Source organism: Pseudopipra pipra, chromosome W (assembly GCF_036250125.1).
Source record: "Pseudopipra pipra isolate bDixPip1 chromosome W, bDixPip1.hap1, whole genome shotgun sequence".
NCBI lineage: Eukaryota > Metazoa > Chordata > Aves > Passeriformes > Pipridae > Pseudopipra > Pseudopipra pipra.
Window position 1 is genome coordinate 496,046 of NC_087580.1, and position 20,609 is coordinate 516,654.

Sequence of the window (20,609 nt, forward strand, 5' to 3'; positions counted from 1 at the left end):
GAGAGCCCATACCCACGTGCTCCCAAGATTTCTGTGGTCTCAGTGTTCCTACACCCCTGTTCCCACAGTTTTGGGGGTATGGGAGTGCCCAAACACCCCTATTCCCAAGAGTTTTAGAGTCTGGGAGTGTCCTAACCCGTCTTTTACAACATTTTGGGATCTGGCTGTGCGCAAATCCCCCTGTGCAAGGATTTTGGGCCTCTGCATGTGCCCAAACTACCCTTCTCCAGGATGTTTTGGGTCAGGGAGAGCCCAAACCCCACTGTTTCCAGGATTTCTGGAGTCTGGGAGTGTCCAAGACCCTCTTTTCTAATATTTTTGGATCTGGCAGTGCCCCAACTTCCCTGTTCGTTTGTCTTGGAAGCCTGACCTTTGTCCAAACCCCACTTTTCCCAGGAATTTGAGGGTCTGAGAGTACCCAAACCCCCCATTGCTGGGATTTTTGGAGCCCCCCCATCACTGCCCCCAGTAAGCAGGACTGCAAAGCACTAAGAAGCTTTCCTGGGAACACTGGGAGCAGCTGGCTGTGGTGCGAACAAAAACAGGGCCAGGGGGGACACATGACCCCCCCAAATGCGGGCAGGGCTGGACTGGGGGGTCCCGGCTGGGCCCGAGGCCACGGGGAGGGGCTGCGGCCACCGGTGGCTCAGGAGCTCTGTGGGGAGAGAAAAGGGGGTGAGAGCGGGGTGGGGGGCAGGGGGGCACAGAGGCTGTGGGAGAGCAAGGGGGGGGACATGACCCCCCTTTGGGGACCCCCTTTACCTTCTCCCGCAGGTAGAAGCCGAGCCCCAGCGCCAGGAAGACCAAGCCCAAAACGAAGCCCCCGACCCCCACCAGGATCTTGCTGCGGACGGTGTCCGGTGGCATCTCTGGGGGGAGCCGGGGGGGTCAGCACCCCCAAAACCTCCTCCCACGCACCCCCCGGCACCCCACAGAGCCCGGCCCGCTCTCCCCCAGCCCACCCGGGGGTCCCTCAAACCTCCCGCCAGTACCTCCCAGACCCTGCAGGGATCCCACCCAGCCCATCCCAGACCCTTTAGGACCCTCCAACCCCCCTCCCATCACCCCCAGCACCCACCAAACTCCCTCCCAGTTGCCCCAGTTGCCCCGTTTCCCCCCCGGCCCCCTGCCAGTGTGCCCCCGGTGCTGGGGGGGCCGGGCCGTACCCCAGTGCCGGCTGAGGGGGTGCTCCAGGCTGACGTGCTCCACCTGGCAGCTGTAGGTGACCCCGCGCCGGGGGGGATTTCCAGCATCACCAGCACCTGGTAGGTCCAGTCCCCGTTGGGGACCATGTCGGTGACCACCACGTCCTTCAGCACCTCCTGCCCATCCTGGAACCACCTCACCTGCACCGGCGCAGGGTAGAAATCCATCACGGAGCAGAGCAGGCGGCCGGGGCCGGGCTGGGAGCTCGACGGCACCAGCGAGATGGACACGCTGGGGGGCACTGGGAGGGACGGGGGAGACACTGGGCTGAGCTGAGGGGAATAGACTCTGGTAGAAGGGGAGGGGCTGGGAGGCCACTGAGAGAGAGTTGGGAGATTTGAGAGTGAAGTGAGAATGACTGGGAATGGATCGAGATGGTCAGGGAGTGGAGTGAGAGCGTCTGGGAATGACTGGGAAGGACTGGGAATGGACTGTTCTGGACTGGCAAGGAAGCGATCGGGCCTGGGAGGCTGAGTCGTGGTGAGGGAAGTGTTTGGTTTGGGTCTGCCTGGCAACTGGAGCGTCATCAGAGAGACGCGCTGGGATTGGCTGAGGGGCGGGAGCTCGGTGACCCCAGCGGGGTGGAGACGCGGGGGGGCACTGGGAGAGACTGGGATGGACTCAGAAAAACTGGAATGGACTAAGTGAGACTAGGGGGCATTGGACGGACTGGGAGAGACTGGGGTGGACTGGGAAGAACTGGGAGGCGGTAAAAATTAACAGGATGGGCACAGAGAGGGCTGAGGGGTCTGAGGTGATTCCCAGGGAGAGTTTCAGGGGCTCCAGGGTCATTCCCGGGGCAGGGGCCGAGGGGACCCACTCTGCCCCACGCTCACCTCTGCTGTTCACAGTGAACGGGGTCGAGGTCTCATAGTTGCTCTGGCAGACCGTATCAACCTGAGCCCGTCTGTCCTCCATCAGTTCTGGGATGCTGTTGAAGTGCCTGGCCTGGGTCTCCCCGTACGGGGTGTCCCCAACATAAACCCCCACATCACTGTCAAAGTGGGCGTACTGCTCCCGGTTGTAGATGTTCCTCACCACGAGCCTCACCCGCTCGGTGCCGTTAATGAAGCAACACTCGAACTTAAACATCTCCTGAAACACCCCTATGTGTGCAGGACACGGGTCAGGGGGTGCCCCATCCCCCCTCATCATCCCCCAGCCCCCCACAGCAGGGTTGGAGCTCAGGGAGCCACCCCGGACTCCCCTTTTCCATCCCCCTCTGCCCCACGGACGCCCCAGCACCGGCTCTTGGCTGGAGGGGGAACCCCCCAACAGCCCCCCGGGGATGGACAGGGGGGTTGGGGACCCCCCCAGTGCGCATCCGACCCCCCCAGAGCACCAGGGAACCGATCCAGGGCTCAAGGGACACCCAGAGACTCCCAGGGCACCCCTCTGCCTGCTCTCCAACCTCCTTTTTCCCCCTCTCCCACCCCTTTTCCACTATCCCCCCAATCGCCAGATCCCCCCACCCTCACTTTGGGGCTCCCACTCCCCTCCCGCTCATTCCGGGCCTTCCAACCCCACTCCCACTCACTTTTGGGGCTCCCACACCCTCTTTTCTCCCCTCTTTCCCCCCTTTTCCACCCTCCCATTTTTCCCGCCCCCCCCGCTCACCCGACAGCTCCTCGCCCGCAGCCGGGGGGGCTCCCAGCACCACCAGCACCGCCAGCACGGCCCCAGCTCCCCGCACACGCTCCATGCCCAGCGCCGGACAGCTGCTGACAGCCCCAAACCAGCCGGGCGGCGCCGTTTTGGGGGGTTTGGGGCGCGCTGGGCTTGGCTGAGGGCGCAGTTGGGGCCCTTTTTTCGCGGCGTCTTCCCGGCGACTGATGAGTCATCAGCGCGGCGCGCTGGGATTGGGCGCGGGCGGCGTGGGCGCTTTGGGATTGGCTGAGGGCCGTTGGGGGCCCCCGCGGCAGCCCCGGGGCTGGGGGGCTCGGGGGGGTCCGTGGGCTGCGGGGGAGGGGGGAGCTCAGGTGAACCAAAAATGGGCATCCAGGGAGTGCAGAGAACTGGGAAGCTTTACTGGGAACATCGGGAGCAGTCAGCTGGTGTCAGAACAAAAGCAAGTACAGGGGGACACACGACCCCCCCAAAATCAACGAGGCGATGGATTCGGGGGTCCAGGCTGGGCCCCCTCAACCCTCCAAGGACCCCCCGAAATCCCTTCTCAGCCTTTCCATTTCCCCACAAAGCCTCTCCCATCCCCAAAAGGCTCCCAAAAACACCCAGTTGCCCCCAGGACTCACCAAAGCCCCTCTCAGCCCACCCAGCACCCACCAACCTCCTTCTCAGCCTCTCCATTCCCTCCCAGACCCTTTCCCTTACCCCCCAAACTCCCTCCCAGTTCCCCCCAAGGCCCCCAGAGCCCCTCACCCCCCTCCCAGTGTGCCCCCTGTGCTGGGGGGGGCGGGCCGTACCCCAGTCCCGGCTGAGGGGGTGCTCCAGGCTGACGTGCTCCACCCGGCACCGGGGGGGATTTCCAGCATCCCCAGCACCTGGTAGGTCCAGTCCCCGTTGCCTCAAGAGAGCACAGAGGAAAAGACTCCAGGCCAGGGGAGTGGATGAGATGAGATAAAGAGAGCAGGTCCTTTAGTGGAGCCTCAGGCCAGGGGAACACACAGGACGGGCACCCCCCAGGCAGTGGCTCTGTGATTTTAGAACAAGGTCCATCCAACCCCAGATCTCTCCACCCCCCACTTCTGCCCCGTTCTGCCCCCGACACACCCCTTTGGGAATTGGCTTTGGGGTCTTTGGGACCCATTCTTCCTCAGCTCCATCTTCTTTGCAGCACCCACAGTCCTTGGAGCTCCTCCAGAGTTCTGGGCTTGAAGGTGGCTGTGTCTGTGGGATGTCTTCTGGTCCAGGCTTTTCTACAACTCTACCTTGAAAAGAAGACTAAACACGCTAACGGGATTTAGAGGGATTGATATGAGATGGGGTAACAGGGTTGGGGATGTGCAAACATTATGCTACAGGGTAAGGGATAGAATGCAGCTCCATTAAAATCTACAGTCACTGCACCACTACTTCTAAAATATAACAAAGTTAAAAATTCCAAAAAGCTCTGAGGCATCACACCTCTTCTTTTGCAGTTCTATCACAACTTTTTATAAGTCAATCATATTATATTATAGAGCTCCATTTCTATGTTGGTTACGTACACCTTTTATATACCTTTATATACCTTTTATATATCTTTATATACCTTTTATAAATTTTTTAATGTCTTAATAAAATCCCAGGGATCTTGCTTGGAACTCCCTGCATCCAGGGACGGAGAGGATTTCCCTGAATAACACTTTCAGTGGGCACTGGAATCCTCAGGGTCCTGGAACCCCTGGAGCATCAACAGCTTTGTCCCTCCAAGGGGGTCCCAATTTGTTTCCAATGGTTCAAGGATACAAAATAAACCAAATACCAGTTTCCAAACCAAATCAACTTATAAGTCCAGAAATCACAAGTTAATATCCAAAATAGCAGAAAGGATTTCTTCAAGATTCTTTCTTTGCAACCTGAATACCCATAATACAAAAGAAACCAAATACCTTTTTCCAAAACCAAATAAACCAAATACCAGTTCCAGAACCAAATAAACCAATGAGTCCAGACTCCCAAATTAATATCCAAAATCATGGCTGGGCTTCGCGAACGAAGATTTGGGAAGGGCTCTGCCCACATTTGCTACAAGCACAGTGGTGGCTAAAGAGGCCAATGTGAGATAGACACGTCCAGTTGCAAAAGGCAGAGCAGAAAGACTCCTTGGATGGGATCGACAGGACACGATTCTTTCTGCGTTGTCTTTTCTCCTCGATGGTGATCCTGCTGCGTTCTCAAAGGAAGCAGCAGCGTTAGAGATGGGGTGTCTCCAGACCTCCCGACTGGAGGCCAGAGTAGACCAGTGATGAAGATCAATGTGGCCAAGGCTGAGATGTTGTTTCAGGCAGTCCTTGTATCTCCTCTTCGGGGCTCCTCTCTTGCAGCAGCCGGTGGCAAGTTCACCACAGAGTACGATCTTAGGGAGGGGGTGGTTGGTCCTTCATCCTGGAGACGTGCCCTGCCCAGCACAGCTGTGTTCTCAGCAACATGGCCTCAATACTTGTGACTGCTGCCTGTTCCAGAACAGATGGATTGGTCACATCATCTGACCAGTGGATGTTTAGGATTGTACGGAGGCAGCGTTGATGGAAGCGTTCCAGGAGTCGCAGGTGGTGGCTGTAGATGACCCATGATTCGGATCCATATAAGAGAGTAGACAGCACAATGGCTCTGTAAACACTGATCTTGGTGCTTTTCTTCAAGTGTTTATTTTGCCAAACTCTTTTATGGAGTTTTCCAAAAGCTCTCGATGCCTTTGCTAACCTGTTGTCCATCTCTCCATCAATCTCACCATCCGAGGAGATGTAGGCTCCCTAGGGAATTAAACTGCTGGACTGATTTGAGTTCTGATTAGCCAATGGTGATGTGGAGATGATGGAAGACTTCCTGAGGTGCAGGTTGATGGAGAACTTCAGTCTTCTTTAAGCTGACTTCCAGCCCAAAGAGCTCAGCAGCCTCAGCAAAGCAGGATGTTAAACGCTGCAGAGCTGCTTCTGTGTGAGCGACGAGGGCGGCGTCATCAGCATAAAGCAGCTCCTGGACAAGATGGTTTAAGGTCTTGGTGTGGGCCTTCAGTCGCCTTAGGTTGAAAGGGTTTCCATCAGTACGGTATCGGATGTAGATCCCGTCCTGATCATCGAGGTCTGTCGTGGCCCTTTGGAGCATCCTGCTGAAAAAGATTGTGAATAGGGTTGGTGTAAGAATGCAGCCTTGTTTCACACCACTGGTTATTAGAAAGGGCTCAGAAAGTGCATTGCCATAACTGACTTGGCCGTGCTGATCCTCATGGAGTGAGATGATCATTTTAAGGAACTTGGGGGGACAACCTAACCGTTCCAAAATCTGCCACAGACCTTTCCTGCTCATAGTATCGAAAGCCTTGGTGAGGTCAACAAAGGTTCCATAGAGACCTTTGTTCTGTTCCCTGCACTTCTCTTGCAGTTGTCTGAGAACAAATCCCATGTCTGTGGGGCTCCTGTTGGCTCTGAAACCACACTGGCTTTCAGGGAGAATTCCTTCTGCTATAGTGGGTATTAATCTGTTCAAGAGTATTCTTGCCAGGATTTTGCCAGCAATGGGGAGCAGAGTAATACCCCGGTAATTTCAGCAGTCGGATTGTGCTGGTTTAAAGGTAAACCAGCAGGGGAAATGAACTCAACCCAAAAGAGAGATTATAAGTCAGAATAACAATTTAATAAAATAACACAATAATCACGATTATACAGACAAACAGTTGGTTTTAACCCACAAAACCCTAATGTATAACCCAGCACCCTGGGGCATGAACAGAGTGGTGTTTGTTGGGCCCCCTGAGCCCAAAGTAAAGGGAGAGGGGGAAAAAACCCTGTTGGTGAGAGTGGTGGTGCAGTCTGGTCAAGAGTGGTGGTTGCAGTTGGGTCGAGAGTGGTGATCTGCAGTCTGGTTGACAGTGGTGGTCACAGTCTGATTGAAAAGTGGTGGTTGCAGTCTGGTTGAAGAGACATCGCTGACATCACAGGCAGAGCAGTGACATCACAGGGACAGCAGTGACAGAGAGACAGCGGTGACATCACAGGGACAGCAGTGATATCAAAAAGAAAGTGGTGACATCACAGGCAGAGCAGTGACATCCCCGGGGCAGCAGTGACATCACAGGGACAGCAGTGACATCACACAGACAGCAGTGACATCACAGGAACAGAAGTGACATCAAAAGGGACAGCAGTATGACATCACAGAGACATCGGTGGCATCACAAAGGCAGCAGTGACATCACAGGAACAGAAGTGACATCAAAGGGACAGCAGTGACATCACAGAGCAAGCGGTGACATCACAGAGACATCGGTGACATCACAGGGACATCAGTGACATCACAATGACAGCAGTGACATCACAGGGACATTGATGACATCACAGGGACAGGAATGACATCACAGAGACATCGGTGACATCACAAGGGCATCAGCGACATCACAGGGACAGCAGTGACATCACAGGAACAGCAGTGACATCACAGGAACAGCAGTGACTTCACAGGAACAGCAGTGACATCACAGGTACATCGGTGACATCACAGAGAAATCGGTGACATCACAGAGAGAGCAGTGATATCACAGCGACAGTGGTGACATCACAGAGACAGCAGTGACATCAAAGGGACAGCAGTGACATCACGGCGACGGTGGTGACATCACAGAGACAGTGGTGACGTCACAGAGACAGCAGTGACATCAAAGGGACAGCAGTGACATCACAGGGACACTGGTGACATCACAGGGATATCGGTGATGTCACAGGGAAGCCGTGACATCACAATGACAGCGGTGACATCACAGGGACATTGATGACATCACAGGGACAGGAATGACATCACAGAGACATCGGTGACATCACAGAGACATCGGTGACATCACAAAGGCATCGGTGACATCACAGAGACAGTGGTGACATCACAGACACATCGGTGACATCATAGTCACAGCAGTTACATCACAGGGACATTGGTGACATCACAGAGACAGCAGTGACATCACAGGGACATCAATGACATCACAGAGAAAGCAGTGAAATCACAGGGACAGCGATGACATCAGAGGGACAGCACTGACATCACAGAGACATCGGTGACATCACAAAGACAACGGTGACATCACAGAGACAGCGGTGACATCACAGAGACATCAGTGATGTCACAAAAACAGCGGTGACATCACAGAGACATCAGTGACATCAGAGAGACAGAGGTGACATCACAGGGACATCGATGATGTCACAGAGACACCGGCAACATCACAATAACAGCAGTGACGTCACAGGGACAGCAGTGACATCCCAGGGACAGGAGTGACATCACAGAGACAGCGATGACATCACAGAGACATCGATGACATCACAGGAACATCAGTGACATCACCAGGACAGCAATGACATCACAGGGACATTGGTGACATCACAGGGACAGGAATGACATCACAGAGACAGTGGTGACATCAAAGGGAAAGCAGTGACATCACAGAGACATTGGAGACATCACAGAGACAGCGGTGACATCACAGGGCTATCGGTGAAATCAAAGGGACATCCGTGACTTCAAAGGTACAGCGGTGACATGACAGGCACAGTAGTGACATCACAAAGACATCCGTGACATCACAGAGACAGCAGTGACTTCACAGGGTCAGGAGTGACATCACTGGGACATTGGTGACATCACAAAGACTGCAGTGACATCACAGGGACAGCAGTGACATCACAGGGACAGCAGTGACTGTTACAACCCGCCCCAGGAAAAAGGCGGGGGGGTAACTCAGGTTTTATCAATAATTCCCTTGGGGTGGATTAAAGTGAAATGACACTGAATAATCGGTGTCTGAAAACATATTGACAAGGTTTATTTTAACAATTCTGTATCAACAGGTATGCCAGCATTTTGGGGGCTGTCATATAACAAGACCAACCTTTTGGGGGAGGAGAAAAATGCATAGGGGAGAGAAATATAGGGTAAGAGTAAGGGAGAGCAAGAAAAAAGAAAAGATAAGAGTGGTAAAAATGTAAATAGTCACCGCCCACTGGATCCAGCCATGTAAAAGGAATGGTCTGGATCCGCAGGTGGGGAGGGGAGAAGAAGGAAAAATCCCCCCCAAACCCCCAAAGTCACCAGTCAATATCCATATCCTTTGCACCTCCCCAAGGCGGGGAGTTTTTTCATAGGGTGGTGTCCCTCTTTTTGGGGCGGAGTTCGTGTGGAGGGCGTGGTAAACTCGGCTCTTCCTGCCTTTTGGGGCTTGACATCTTCTGCACTGGAGGAGGGGGATGGGCCCAGTTGCCCATCAGAAAGTCAAAAGCCTGCAGAAGTCTCTTAGAATGCATAAATCATTAACTGTTCCAGTCTCTGACACCCCCCAAAGTGCGGGCGGGGCTGGATTGGAGGGTCCCGGCTGGGCCCGAGGCCACGGGGAGGGGCTGCGGCCGCTGGCGGCTCAGGAGCTCTGTGGGGAGAGAAAAGGGGGTGAGAGCAGGGTGGGGGGCAGGGCGGGCACAAAGGCTGTGGGCAAGGGGGGGGACAAAACCGCCGGGGACCCCCCTTTACCTTCTCCCACAGGTAGAAGCCGAGCCCCAGCGCCAGGAAGACCAAGCCCAAGACGAAGCCCCCGACCCCCACCAGGATCTTGCTGCGGACGGTGTCCGGGGGCATCTCTGGGGGGAGCCGGGGGGGTCAGCACCCCCAAAACCTCCTCCCACGCACCACCCGGCCCCCCACAGAGCCCGGCCCGCTCTCCCCCAGCCCACCCGGGGGTCCCTCCAACCTCCTGCCAGTCCCTTCCCAGCCCCACCAGGGATCCCACCCGGCCCCTCCCGGCCCCTTCGGGACCCTCCCACCCCCCTCCCAGCACCCCCAGCACCCCCCAAACTCCCTCCCGGTCGCCCCCAGTCGCCCCCCCGGGGCTGGGGGGGCCGGGCCGTACCCCAGTGCCGGCTGAGGGGGTGCTCCAGGCTGACGTGCTCCACCTGGCAGCTGTAGGTGACCCCGCGCCGGGGGGGGATTTCCAGCATCACCAGCACCTGGTAGCTCCAGTCCCCGTTGGGGACCACGTCGGTGGCCACTACGTGCTCTGGCAGCTCCTGCCCACCCTGGAACCACCTCACCTGCACCGGCGCAGGGTAGAAATCCATCCCGGAGCAGAGCAGGCGGCCGGGGCCGGGCTGGGAGCTCGACAGCACCAGTGAGATGGACACGCTGGGGGGCACTGGGAGGGACGGGGGAGACACTGGGCTGAGCTGGGGGGCACTGGGAGGGAGGGGAGAGGACTTGTAGGACATTGGTAGGTATTGGGATGGCAGTGGGAGGGACTGGGAATAGAGTGGGGGAGAAGGGGCTGGGCTGAGGGGACACTGGGGAGAGAGTTGGGAGGTGTGGGAGTGAAGTGAGAACGACTGGGAATGGAGTGAGAGGATCTGGGAATGGAGTGACGGGGACTAGGAATGACTGGAAATGACTGCAAGGGACTGGGAATGACTGGTGTGGACTGGGAAGGAAGCGATGGGGACTGGGAGGCTGAGTCCTGGGGAGGGAATTCTTTGGTTTGGGTCTGCCTGGCAACTGGAGCGTCATCAGAGAGACGCGCTGGGATTGGCTGAGGGGCGTGAGCTCGGTGGCCCCAGCGGGGTGGAGACGGCGGGGGGGGCACTGGGAGAGGCTGGGATGGACTGGGATGGAGTGAGAAAAAGTGGAATGGACTAGGAGAGACTAGGGGGCATTGGAAGGACTGGGAGAGACAGGAAAGAACTGGGAAGGGGCAACAGGCCAAGGGAAGGGCACAGGGAGGGCTGAGGGGTCTGGGATGATTCCCAGGGAGGGTTTGAAGGGCTCCAGGGTCATTCCCGGGGCAGGGGCTGAGGGGACCAGCTCTGCCCCACGCTCACCTCTCCTCTCCACGATGAAAGGAGCACCAAGTTTGTAGTTGTGCCGGCAGAGCCTGTCCACTTCACCCCGTTCGTACTCCAGAATTACGGGGTTGCTGTTCCATTGCCTGGCCCAGAATTCTCCGTACGGGGTGTCCCCCACATAGACCCCCACATCGCTGTCGAAGTGGGCGTACTGCTCCCGGTTGTAGATGTGCCTGTCCACGTACCTCACCCGCTCGGTGCCGTTGATGAAGTGACACTCGGCCTTTCCCATCCACTGGAACACCCCTGTGTGTGCAGGACACGGGTCAGGGGGTGCCCCGTCCCCCCCCCCATCCTCCCCATCCCCCCAAAGCAGGCTGGGAGCTCAGGGGGCCACCCCGGACCCCCCTTTCCCATCCCCTCTGCCCCACGGACACCCCAGCACCGGCTCTTGGCTGGGGGGGAACCCCCCCATCAGCCCCCGGGGATGGACAAGGGTGGCTGGGGACCCCCCCACTGCGGATTCGACCCCCACAGAGCCCCAAGGAACCGCTCCAGGGCTCAAGAAACACCCAGGGACCCCCATGGCACCCCTCTGCCTGCTCTCCCACCCACCCATTTCCCCCCTCTCCCACCCCTTTCCCACTGTCCCCACAATCCCCAGACCCCCCGCCCTCACTTTGGGGTTCCCATCACCCTCCCACTCACTCTGGGCGTTCCGACCCCCCTCCCACTCACTTTTGGGGCTCCCATCCCCTCTTTTCTCCCCTCTTTCCCCCCTTTCACACCCTCTCCTCATTCCCGCCCCCCCCCGCTCACCCGACAGCTCCTCGCCCGCAGCCGGGGGGGCTCCCAGCACCACCAGCACCGCCAGCACGGCCCCAGCTCCCCGCACACGCTCCATGCCCAGCGCCGGACAGCTGCTGACAGCCCCAAACCAGCCGGGCGGCGCCGTTTTGGGGCTTTTTGGGCGCGCTCGGATTGGCTGAGGGCAAAGGCCGGCGGCGGTTTGGGGCCGTGTTGGAGCCTGGTCTTGCCGGCGACTGATGAGTCATCAGCGCGGCGCGCTGGGATTGGGCGCGGGCGGCGTGGGCGCTTCGCGATTGGCTGAGGGCCCTTGGGGGCCCCCGCGGCAGCCCCGGCGCTGGGGGGGGTCCGAGGTGGGTTTTGGGGGGTCCCGGATTCCTGGAGATGGCATTTAAGGTGATCTGGATGCGTTGGGATGATGTTCTGGGTGTCCGTGGGTGCCCAATAACCCCCCAGTTCCCGGGATTTTGGGAGTCTGGGAGTGCCCAAACCCCCCCTGTTCCCAGGAGTTTTAGGGTCTGGCAGTGTCCTAACCCCTCTTTTCCAATGTTTTGGGATCTGAGAGTGCCCAAACCCCTTTGTTTTCACAATTTTGGGGGCCTGGGAGTACCTAAACTCTCTTCCAGGATTTTTTTGGGGCTGGGGGAGCCCATACCCCCCTGTTCGAGGGGGGTTAGGAGGCTGACATTTGTCTAAACCCTCTTTTCCCTGGATTTTGGGGGCTGAGAGTGCCCAAACCCCCTAGTTCCCAGGATTTTATGGGTCTGGGATTGCCAAAACTCTTCCAGCATTTTTGGGTCTGGAACTGCTCTATCCACGTTGTTTCTTTGACTTTAGGGTCTAGGAGAGCCAATACTCCCATGTTCCCAAGATTTTGGGGGTCTGAATGTTCCCAACCCCCTATTCCTATAATGTTTTAAGTCTGGTAGTGCCCAGACCCCCTTGTTCCCAGGATTTTTGGGCTCTGGAATGCCCAAACCCTCCCTTTCCCAGCAGTTTTATGGTCTGGGAATGTCTAAGCCCCTCTTTTCCAATATTTTGGATCTGACAGTGCCCCAAACCCCCATTTCCTGGCATTTTTATGCTCTAGGAGAGCCCATACTCCCGTGTTCCCAAGATTTTTGGAACCTGAATGTCCCCACCCCCCCTGTTCCCATGTTTTTCAATGAGCTAATGGTGCCCAAACTCCTCTTTTCCAAGACTAGAGGAACAGAGAGTGATCAAACCCCCTGTTCCTGCGATTTTGTGACTCAGAATGTGCCCCAACACCCCTTTTCTCACAATTTTAGGGGCCTCTGAATGCCCAAATCCCCGTTCTCATAATTTTTGGGGTCTGCTAGCACCTAAACCTCTTTTTTCAAAGATATTTTGGGGCTGAGAGACCCCAAACCCCCCTGTTCATGGGGTTATTGCCCTGTTCATGGGGCTGACATTGCCCAAACCTCAAGTTCCCAGATTTTTCGGGCTCTGAATATTTCCAAGCCCCCTTTTCCTGGTTTTTTTTGGGTCTGACGCGTCCCAACCCCCCAGTTCTCAGGATTCTTGGAGGTCTGATTGTACCCAAACCCACCAGTTCCTGGGATTTTGATGGAGTCTAGGTGTCTCTAAGTCCCTCTTTTCCAAGACTTTTAGGTCTGGAAGTGCCCCAACCACCCTATCCCTGAGATTTTTAAGGTCTAGGAGAGCCCATACCCCCGTGTTCCCAAGATTTTTAAGGTCTGAATGTTCCAAACCCCCAATTCCCAGGATTTTCGGAGCCCCCCCACTTCTCCCCAACACCCAGGAGTGCAGAGCACTGAGAAGCTTTACTGGGAACACTGGGAACAGCTGGTTAGTGTGGGAAGAAATGCAGGGCAGGGGGGGACATGCGACCCCCCCAAAATGAGCGCAGGGTTTCAGTTCTCCAGGGTGGTCCCGAGGCCACGGGGAGGGGCTGCGGCCGCCGGTGGCTCAGGAGCTCTGTGGGGAGAGAAAAGGGGGGGAGAGCAAAGGGGCTGGGGGGGCAGGGGGGGCCCAGAGGCCGTGGGAGAGCAAGGGGGAGGACACGACCCCCATTTGGGGACCCCCCTTTACCTTCTCCCGCAGGTAGAAGCCGAGCCCCAGCGCCAGGAAGACCAAGCCCAAGACGAAGCCCCCGACCCCCACCAGGATCTTGCTGCGGACGGTGTCCGGGGGCATCTCTGGGGGGAGCCGGGGGGGTCAGCACCCCCAAAACCTCCTCCCACGCCCCCCCCGGCCCCCCACAGAGCCCGGCCCGCTCTCCCCCAGCCCACCCGGGGGTCCCTCCAACCTCCTGCCAGTCCCTTCCCAGCCCCACCAGGGATCCCACCCGGCCCCTCCCGGCCCCTTCAGGACCCTCCCACCCCCCTCCCAGCACCCCCAGCACCCCCCAAACTCCCTCCCGGTCGCCCCCAGTCGCCCCCCCGGGGCTGGGGGGGCCGGGCCGTACCCCAGTGCCGGCTGAGGGGGTGCTCCAGGCTGACGTGCTCCACCTGGCAGCTGTAGGTGACCCCGCGCCGGGGGGGGATTTCCAGCATCACCAGCACCTGGTAGCTCCAGTCCCCGTTGGGGACCACGTCGGTGGCCACCACGTGCTCCGGCAGCTCCTGCCCATCCTGGAACCACCTCACCTGCACCGGCGCAGGGTAGAAATCCATCACGGAGCAGAGCAGGCGGCCGGGGCCGGGCTGGGAGCTCGACGGCACCAGCGAGATGGACACGCTGGGGGGCACTGGCAGGGACGGGGGAGACACTGGGCTCAGCTGGGGGGCACTGGCAGGGAGGGCAGAGGGCTTGGAGGGCGTTGGGAGGGACTGGGATGGCAGTGGGAGGGACTGGGATGGTAGTGGGAGGAGCTGGGAGGGGGCCAAAGAGCAAGTGGATGGGCTCAGGGAGGGCTGAGGAGCCTGGGGTGATTCCCAGGGAGGGTTTGAGGGGCTCCAGGGTCATTCCCGGGGCAGGGGCCGAGGGGACCCGTTCTGCCCCACGCTCACCTCTGCGGTTCACCAGGAACGGGGTGGACACCTCGTAGCTGACCCGGCAGAACCAGTCCACCGCAGACCGTCTGCGCTCCATGAATTCTGGGAGGCTGTTCCAGTACTTGGCAACCTTCTCCCCATACGGGGTGTCCCCCACAAACACCCCCACATTGCTGTCAAAGTGCATGTACTGCTCCCGGTTGTAGATTTTCCTCACCACGTACCTCACCCGCTCGGTGCCGTTGATGAAGTGACACTCGGACTTCAACATCTCCTGGAACACCCCTGTGTGTGCAGGACACGGGTCAGGGGGTGCCCCGTCCCCCCCCATCATCCCTCAGCCCCCCACACCAGGCTGGCAGCTCAGGGGGCCACCCCGGACCCCCCTTTCCCACCCCCCCCTGCCCCACGGACGCCCCAGCACCGGCTCTTGCCTGGGGGGGAACCCCCCCATCAGCCCCCCGGGCATGGACAGGGGGGTTGGGGACCCCCCCAATGCCGATCCCACCACCCCAGAGCCCCAGGGAACCGCTCCAGGGCTCAAGGGACACCCAGGGACCCCCAGGGCACCCCTCTGCCTGCTCTCCCACACCCCCTTGCCCCCCTCTCCCACCCCTTGCCCACCGGCCCCACAATCCCCACACCCCCCAACCTCACTTTGGGGCTCCCACCCCCCTCCCACTCACTCCGGCCCTTCCCACCCCCCTCCCACTCCCTTTTTTGGGGCTCCCACCCCCTCTTTTCTCCCCTCTTGCCCCCCTTTCCCACCCCCCTCTCACCCGACAGCTCCTCGCCCGCAGCCGGGGGGGCTCCCAGCACCACCAGCACCGCCAGCACGGCCCCAGCTCCCCGCACACGCTCCATGCCCAGCGCCGGACAGCTGCTGACAGCCCCAAACCAGCCGGGCGGCGCCGTTTTGGGGGGTTTGGGGCGCGCTGGGCTTGGCTGAGGGCGCAGTTGGGGCCCTTTTTTCGCGGCGTCTTCCCGGCGACTGATGAGTCATCAGCGCGGCGCGCTGGGATTGGGCGCGGGCGGCGTGGGCGCTTCGGGATTGGCTGAGGGCCCTTGGGGGCCCCCGCGGCAGCCCCGGGGCTGGGGGGGGGTTCGGGGGGGTCCGCGGGCTGCGGGGGAGGGGCGAGCTCAGGGTCCACCAAAAATGCCCAGACAGGGCTCCCAAAGCTCAGGGCGGACCAAAAATGCCCATTCGGGGCTCCCAAAGCTCAGGGCAACCCAAAAATGCCCAGACAGGGCTCCCAAAGCTCAGGGAAACCCAAAAATGCCCAGACAGGGCTCTCGCAGCTCCCACGGGCCCCTAAAATCACCGGAGGGCGGTCTCTGATTGGCTGAGCCCCATAGGAGCTCAGTTCGGGACGCGTCTTCCCGGCAACTGATGACGCGCCAGCACCACCCGCTCCCATTGGCTGCTGCTGCTGCTGCTGAGCCTGCCCTGTCATGAGGGGTCCGAGGGGGGTTTTGGACGTTCCCGGATTGCTTGGGATGGGGTTTGGGGTGTCCTGGATAGGTGGGAATGAGGTTCTGGGTGGCCGCGTGTGCCCAATAACCCCCCTGTTCCTGGGATCTTGGGGGTCTCAATGTGCCCCTGTTCCCAGGATTTTTTGGGGCTGCGAGTGTGCAAATCCCTCTTTCCCAATATTTTAGCCTCTGGATGTGCCCAAACCCCCTGTTCTCAGGATTTTTGACGTGTGGGAGTACCCAAACCCCCCTGTTCCTGGGATTTTTCGGCTCGGGAATGCCCAAACACCCCCGCTCTCACAATTTTGTGGGTCTGGGGTCGCTTAAATCTCTCCTTTCCTGTATTTTTGGGGTCTCAGAGAGCCCAAACCCCCATGTTCCAGTGTTATTGGGAGGCTGACATTGCTCAAACTCCCCTGTTCCCAGGATTTCGTGGGTCTGGGAGCGTCCAAACCCCAATGTTCATAGAATTTAAGGGGTCTGGCAGTGCCCAAAACCCCGGTCTCTGGGATTTTTAGGGTCTACAAGACCCTGTAGCTCTGTGCTCCCAGGATTTTGGATTCTCAGTGTTCCCAACTCACCTGTTCTGTGTTTTTCTGATGCTGATGGTGCCCAAACCCATCTTTTGCAAGATTTGAGGAGCTGGGAGTGCCAAAATCCCACATTCCAAAGATTTTCAGAGCCCCCCACTTCTCCCCAACACCCAGGAGTGCAGAGCACTGAGAAGCTTTACTGGGAACACTGGGAACAGCTGGTTAGTGTGGGAAGAAATGCAGGGCAGGGGGGGACATGCGACCCCCCCAAAATGAGCGCAGGGTTTCAGTTCTCCAGGGTGGTCCCGAGGCCACGGGGAGGGGCTGCGGCCGCCGGTGGCTCAGGAGCTCTGTGGGGAGAGAAAAGGGGGGAGAGCAAAGGGGCTGGGGGGGCAGGGGGGGCCCAGAGGCCGTGGGAGAGCAAGGGGGGGGCCACGCCCCCCCTTTGGGGACCCCCCTTTACCTTCTCCCGCAGGTAGAAGCCGAGCCCCAGCGCCAGGAAGACCAAGCCCAAGACGAAGCCCCCGACCCCCACCAGGATCTTGCTGCGGACGGTGTCCGGGGGCATCTCTGGGGGGAGCCGGGGGGGTCAGCACCCCCAAAACCTCCTCCCACGCCCCCCCCGGCCCCCCACAGAGCCCGGCCCGCTCTCCCCCAGCCCACCCGGGGGTCCCTCCAACCTCCTGCCAGTCCCTTCCCAGCCCCACCAGGGATCCCACCCGGCCCCTCCCGGCCCCTTCGGGACCCTCCCACCCCCCTCCCAGCACCCCCAGCACCCCCCAAACTCCCTCCCGGTCGCCCCCAGTCGCCCCCCCGGGGCTGGGGGGGCCGGGCCGTACCCCAGTGCCGGCTGAGGGGGTGCTCCAGGCTGACGTGCTCCACCTGGCAGCTGTAGGTGACCCCGCGCCGGGGGGGGATTTCCAGCATCACCAGCACCTGGTAGCTCCAGTCCCCGTTGGGGACCACGTCGGTGGCCACTACGTGCTCTGGCAGCTCCTGCCCACCCTGGAACCACCTCACCTGCACCGGCGCAGGGTAGAAATCCATCCCGGAGCAGAGCAGGCGGCCGGGGCCGGGCTGGGAGCTCGACAGCACCAGTGAGATGGACACGCTGGGGGGCACTGGGAGGGACGGGGGAGACACTGGGCTGAGCTGGGGGGCACTGGGAGGGAGGGGAGAGGACTTGTAGGACATTGGTAGGTATTGGGATGGCAGTGGGAGGGACTGGGAATAGAGTGGGGGAGAAGGGGCTGGGCTGAGGGGACACTGGGGAGAGAGTTGGGAGGTGTGGGAGTGAAGTGAGAACGACTGGGAATGGAGTGAGAGGATCTGGGAATGGAGTGACGGGGACTAGGAATGACTGGAAATGACTGCAAGGGACTGGGAATGACTGGTGTGGACTGGGAAGGAAGCGATGGGGACTGGGAGGCTGAGTCCTGGGGAGGGAATTCTTTGGTTTGGGTCTGCCTGGCAACTGGAGCGTCATCAGAGAGACGCGCTGGGATTGGCTGAGGGGCGTGAGCTCGGTGGCCCCAGCGGGGTGGAGACGGCGGGGGGGGCACTGGGAGAGGCTGGGATGGACTGGGATGGAGTGAGAAAAAGTGGAATGGACTAGGAGAGACTAGGGGGCATTGGAAGGACTGGGAGAGACAGGAAAGAACTGGGAAGGGGCAACAGGCCAAGGGAAGGGCACAGGGAGGGCTGAGGGTCTGGGATGATTCCCAGGGAGGGTTTGAAGGGCTCCAGGGTCATTCCCGGGGCAGGGGCTGAGGGGACCAGCTCTGCCCCACGCTCACCCTCCTCTCCAGGATGAAAGGAGCACCAAGTTTGTAGTTGTGCCGGCAGAGCCTGTCCACTTCACCCCGTTCGTACTCCAGAATTACGGGGTTGCTGTTCCATTGCCTGGCCCAGAATTCTCCGTACGGGGTGTCCCCCACATAGACCCCCACATCGCTGTCGAAGTGGGCGTACTGCTCCCGGTTGTAGATGTGCCTGTCCACGTACCTCACCCGCTCGGTGCCGTTGATGAAGTAACACTCGGCCTTTCCCATCCACTGGAACACCCCTGTGTGTGCAGGACACGGGTCAGGGGGTGCCCCGTCCCCCCCCCCATCATCCCCATCCCCCCAAAGCAGGCTGGGAGCTCAGGGGGCCACCCCGGACCCCCCTTTCCCATCCCCTCTGCCCCACGGACGCCCCAGCACCGGCTCTTGGCTGGGGGGGAACCCCCCCATCAGCCCCCGGGGATGGACAAGGGTGGCTGGGGACCCCCCCACTGCGGATTCGACCCCCACAGAGCCCCAAGGAACCGCTCCAGGGCTCAAGAAACACCCAGGGACCCCCATGGCACCCCTCTGCCTGCTCTCCCACCCACCCATTTCCCCCCTCTCCCACCCCTTTCCCACTGTCCCCACAATCCCCAGAACCCCCGCCCTCACTTTGGGGTTCCCATCACCCTCCCACTCACTCTGGGCGTTCCGACCCCCCTCCCACTCACTTTTGGGGCTCCCATCCCCTCTTTTCTCCCCTCTTTCCCCCCTTTCACACCCTCTCCTCATTCCCGCCCCCCCCCGCTCACCCGACAGCTCCTCGCCCGCAGCCGGGGGGGCTCCCAGCACCACCAGCACCGCCAGCACGGCCCCAGCTCCCCGCACACGCTCCATGCCCAGCGCCGGACAGCTGCTGACAGCCCAAAACCAGCCGGGCGGCGCCGTTTTGGGGGGTTTGGGGCGCGCTGGGCTTGGCTGAGGGCGCAGTTGGGGCCCTTTTTTCGAGGTGTCTTCCCGGCGACTGATGAGTCATCAGCGCGGCGCGCTGGGATTGGGCGCGGGCGGCGTGGGCGCTTTGGGATTGGCTGAGGGCCGTTGGGGCCCCCGCGGCAGCCCCGGGGCTGGGGGGTTCGGGGGGGGTCCGTGGGCTGTGGGGGAGGGGGGAGCTCAGGGCCCACCAAAAATGCCCAGCCAGGGCTCACAAAGCTCAGGGCAATCCAAAAACGGGCATCCAGGACTCCTGGGGCTTAAGTGAACCTTAAACAGAGGATAAAGTTGTCCCTGAGTTCGGAGTTGCCCAAAACAAGAGGCAGATGAGGAGCTGAGGGTGCCCAATTTCCGGATTTTTGATTGTATCCAAATCCCTCTTTTCCAGGACTTTTGGGGACCTGGAGCTTCTCCGCATTTGGGGGCTTGGTCTGGGACTGTCCAGTCCCCTCTTTTCCAATATTTTGGGCTCTGGACGTGCCCAAGCAAACTTTCTCGGGGATTTTTAGGGTCTGAGAGTGCCCCAACCCCCTATTCCCATGAGTTTTATGGTCTAGGAGTGTCCAAGCCCCTCTTTTCCAATATTTTGGGGTCAGGGAGTGCCCCAACCACGATGTTCCTGTAACTTCTGGGATCTAGGAGAGCCCCCATGTTCCCAAGATTTTTGGGGTCTGAATGTCCCCAAAAGCCCTATTCAAAGGATTTTGTGGGTCTGGAAGTGCCCAACCCCCCCCCGTTCCTGGGATTTTCAGAACCCCCTCACTGCCCCCCAATAACAGGGACTGCAGAGAACTGGAAAGCTTTACTGGGAACACTGGGAGCAGCCGACTGGGGTGTGAACAAAAGCAGGGCCGGGGGGGACACACGACCCCCCCAAAGTGCGGGGCTGGACTGGGGGGTCCCGGCTGGGCCCGAGGCCACGGGGAGGGGCTGCGGCCGCCGGCAGCTCAGGAGCTCTGTGGGGAGAGAAAAGGGGGTGAGAGCGGGGTGGGGGAACTGGGGGGACACCGGGATACACTGAGACCTGGACTGGAGCCAGCGGGACCAGAACTGGGGCAACAGGGATCATACTGGGAGCAGCTGGGAGCATGTTGGGGGCAACTGGGATATACTGGGAGTGTCTGGGAGTGAGTGGAACCATAACAGGGGTGAATGGGAGCAACTGGAACCACGCTGGGGGCAACTGGGGTCATCCTGGGAGCAGCTGGGCCCCTGCTGGGCTCATACTGGGATCGGACTGGGATCTTAAAGGGAGAGACTGGGTCAATCCTAGAGACAACTTAGAGCAACTGGGATCACACTGGGAGAAACTGGGAGCAACGGGGACCATGCTGGGGAGTACTGGGATCATACTGGGATCACAGTTGGAGAGCTTGGCCCATGCTA

General features: G+C 59.6%; 5 protein-coding genes across 6 annotated transcripts in view; 1 reads left to right on the forward strand and 4 right to left on the reverse strand.

The window, feature by feature from the left end:
• The window catches only part of LOC135405784 (C-type lectin domain family 2 member D-like), a 64,633-nt gene that overhangs the window by 22,371 nt on the left and 21,653 nt on the right, over positions 1–20,609 (forward strand). The gene's annotated exons all lie outside the window — the stretch shown is intronic.
• Positions 584–12,046, reverse strand: LOC135405793 (class II histocompatibility antigen, B-L beta chain-like). Its single transcript, XM_064640394.1, has 5 exons — positions 11,496–12,046; positions 10,707–10,982; positions 9,755–10,036; positions 9,379–9,485; positions 584–655 (listed from the first exon to the last, which is right to left on the reverse strand). The coding sequence occupies exons 1-5, from the start codon at positions 11,578–11,580 to the stop codon at positions 647–649; spliced, it is 759 nt and encodes a 252-aa protein (XP_064496464.1). The 5' UTR covers positions 11,581–12,046; the 3' UTR covers positions 584–646.
• LOC135405947 (class II histocompatibility antigen, B-L beta chain-like) lies at positions 974–3,150 on the reverse strand. Its single transcript, XM_064640461.1, is given in 5 exon segments — positions 974–1,002; positions 1,098–1,244; positions 1,247–1,447; positions 2,043–2,312; positions 2,824–3,150. Coding segments are annotated over 5 exon segments (732 nt in total). The 5' UTR covers positions 2,909–3,150.
• On the reverse strand, positions 13,270–15,442 carry LOC135405791 (class II histocompatibility antigen, B-L beta chain-like). The gene is made up of 5 exons (XM_064640392.1): positions 15,241–15,442; positions 14,477–14,746; positions 13,933–14,214; positions 13,557–13,663; positions 13,270–13,442 (listed from the first exon to the last, which is right to left on the reverse strand). The coding sequence occupies exons 1-5, from the start codon at positions 15,323–15,325 to the stop codon at positions 13,434–13,436; spliced, it is 753 nt and encodes a 250-aa protein (XP_064496462.1). The 5' UTR covers positions 15,326–15,442; the 3' UTR covers positions 13,270–13,433.
• LOC135405798 (class II histocompatibility antigen, B-L beta chain-like) lies at positions 16,645–19,221 on the reverse strand. Its single transcript, XM_064640397.1, has 5 exons — positions 19,046–19,221; positions 18,253–18,532; positions 17,307–17,578; positions 16,931–17,037; positions 16,645–16,817 (listed from the first exon to the last, which is right to left on the reverse strand). Exons 1-5 carry the CDS (start codon positions 19,128–19,130, stop codon positions 16,809–16,811), a joined length of 753 nt encoding a protein of 250 aa, XP_064496467.1. The 5' UTR covers positions 19,131–19,221; the 3' UTR covers positions 16,645–16,808.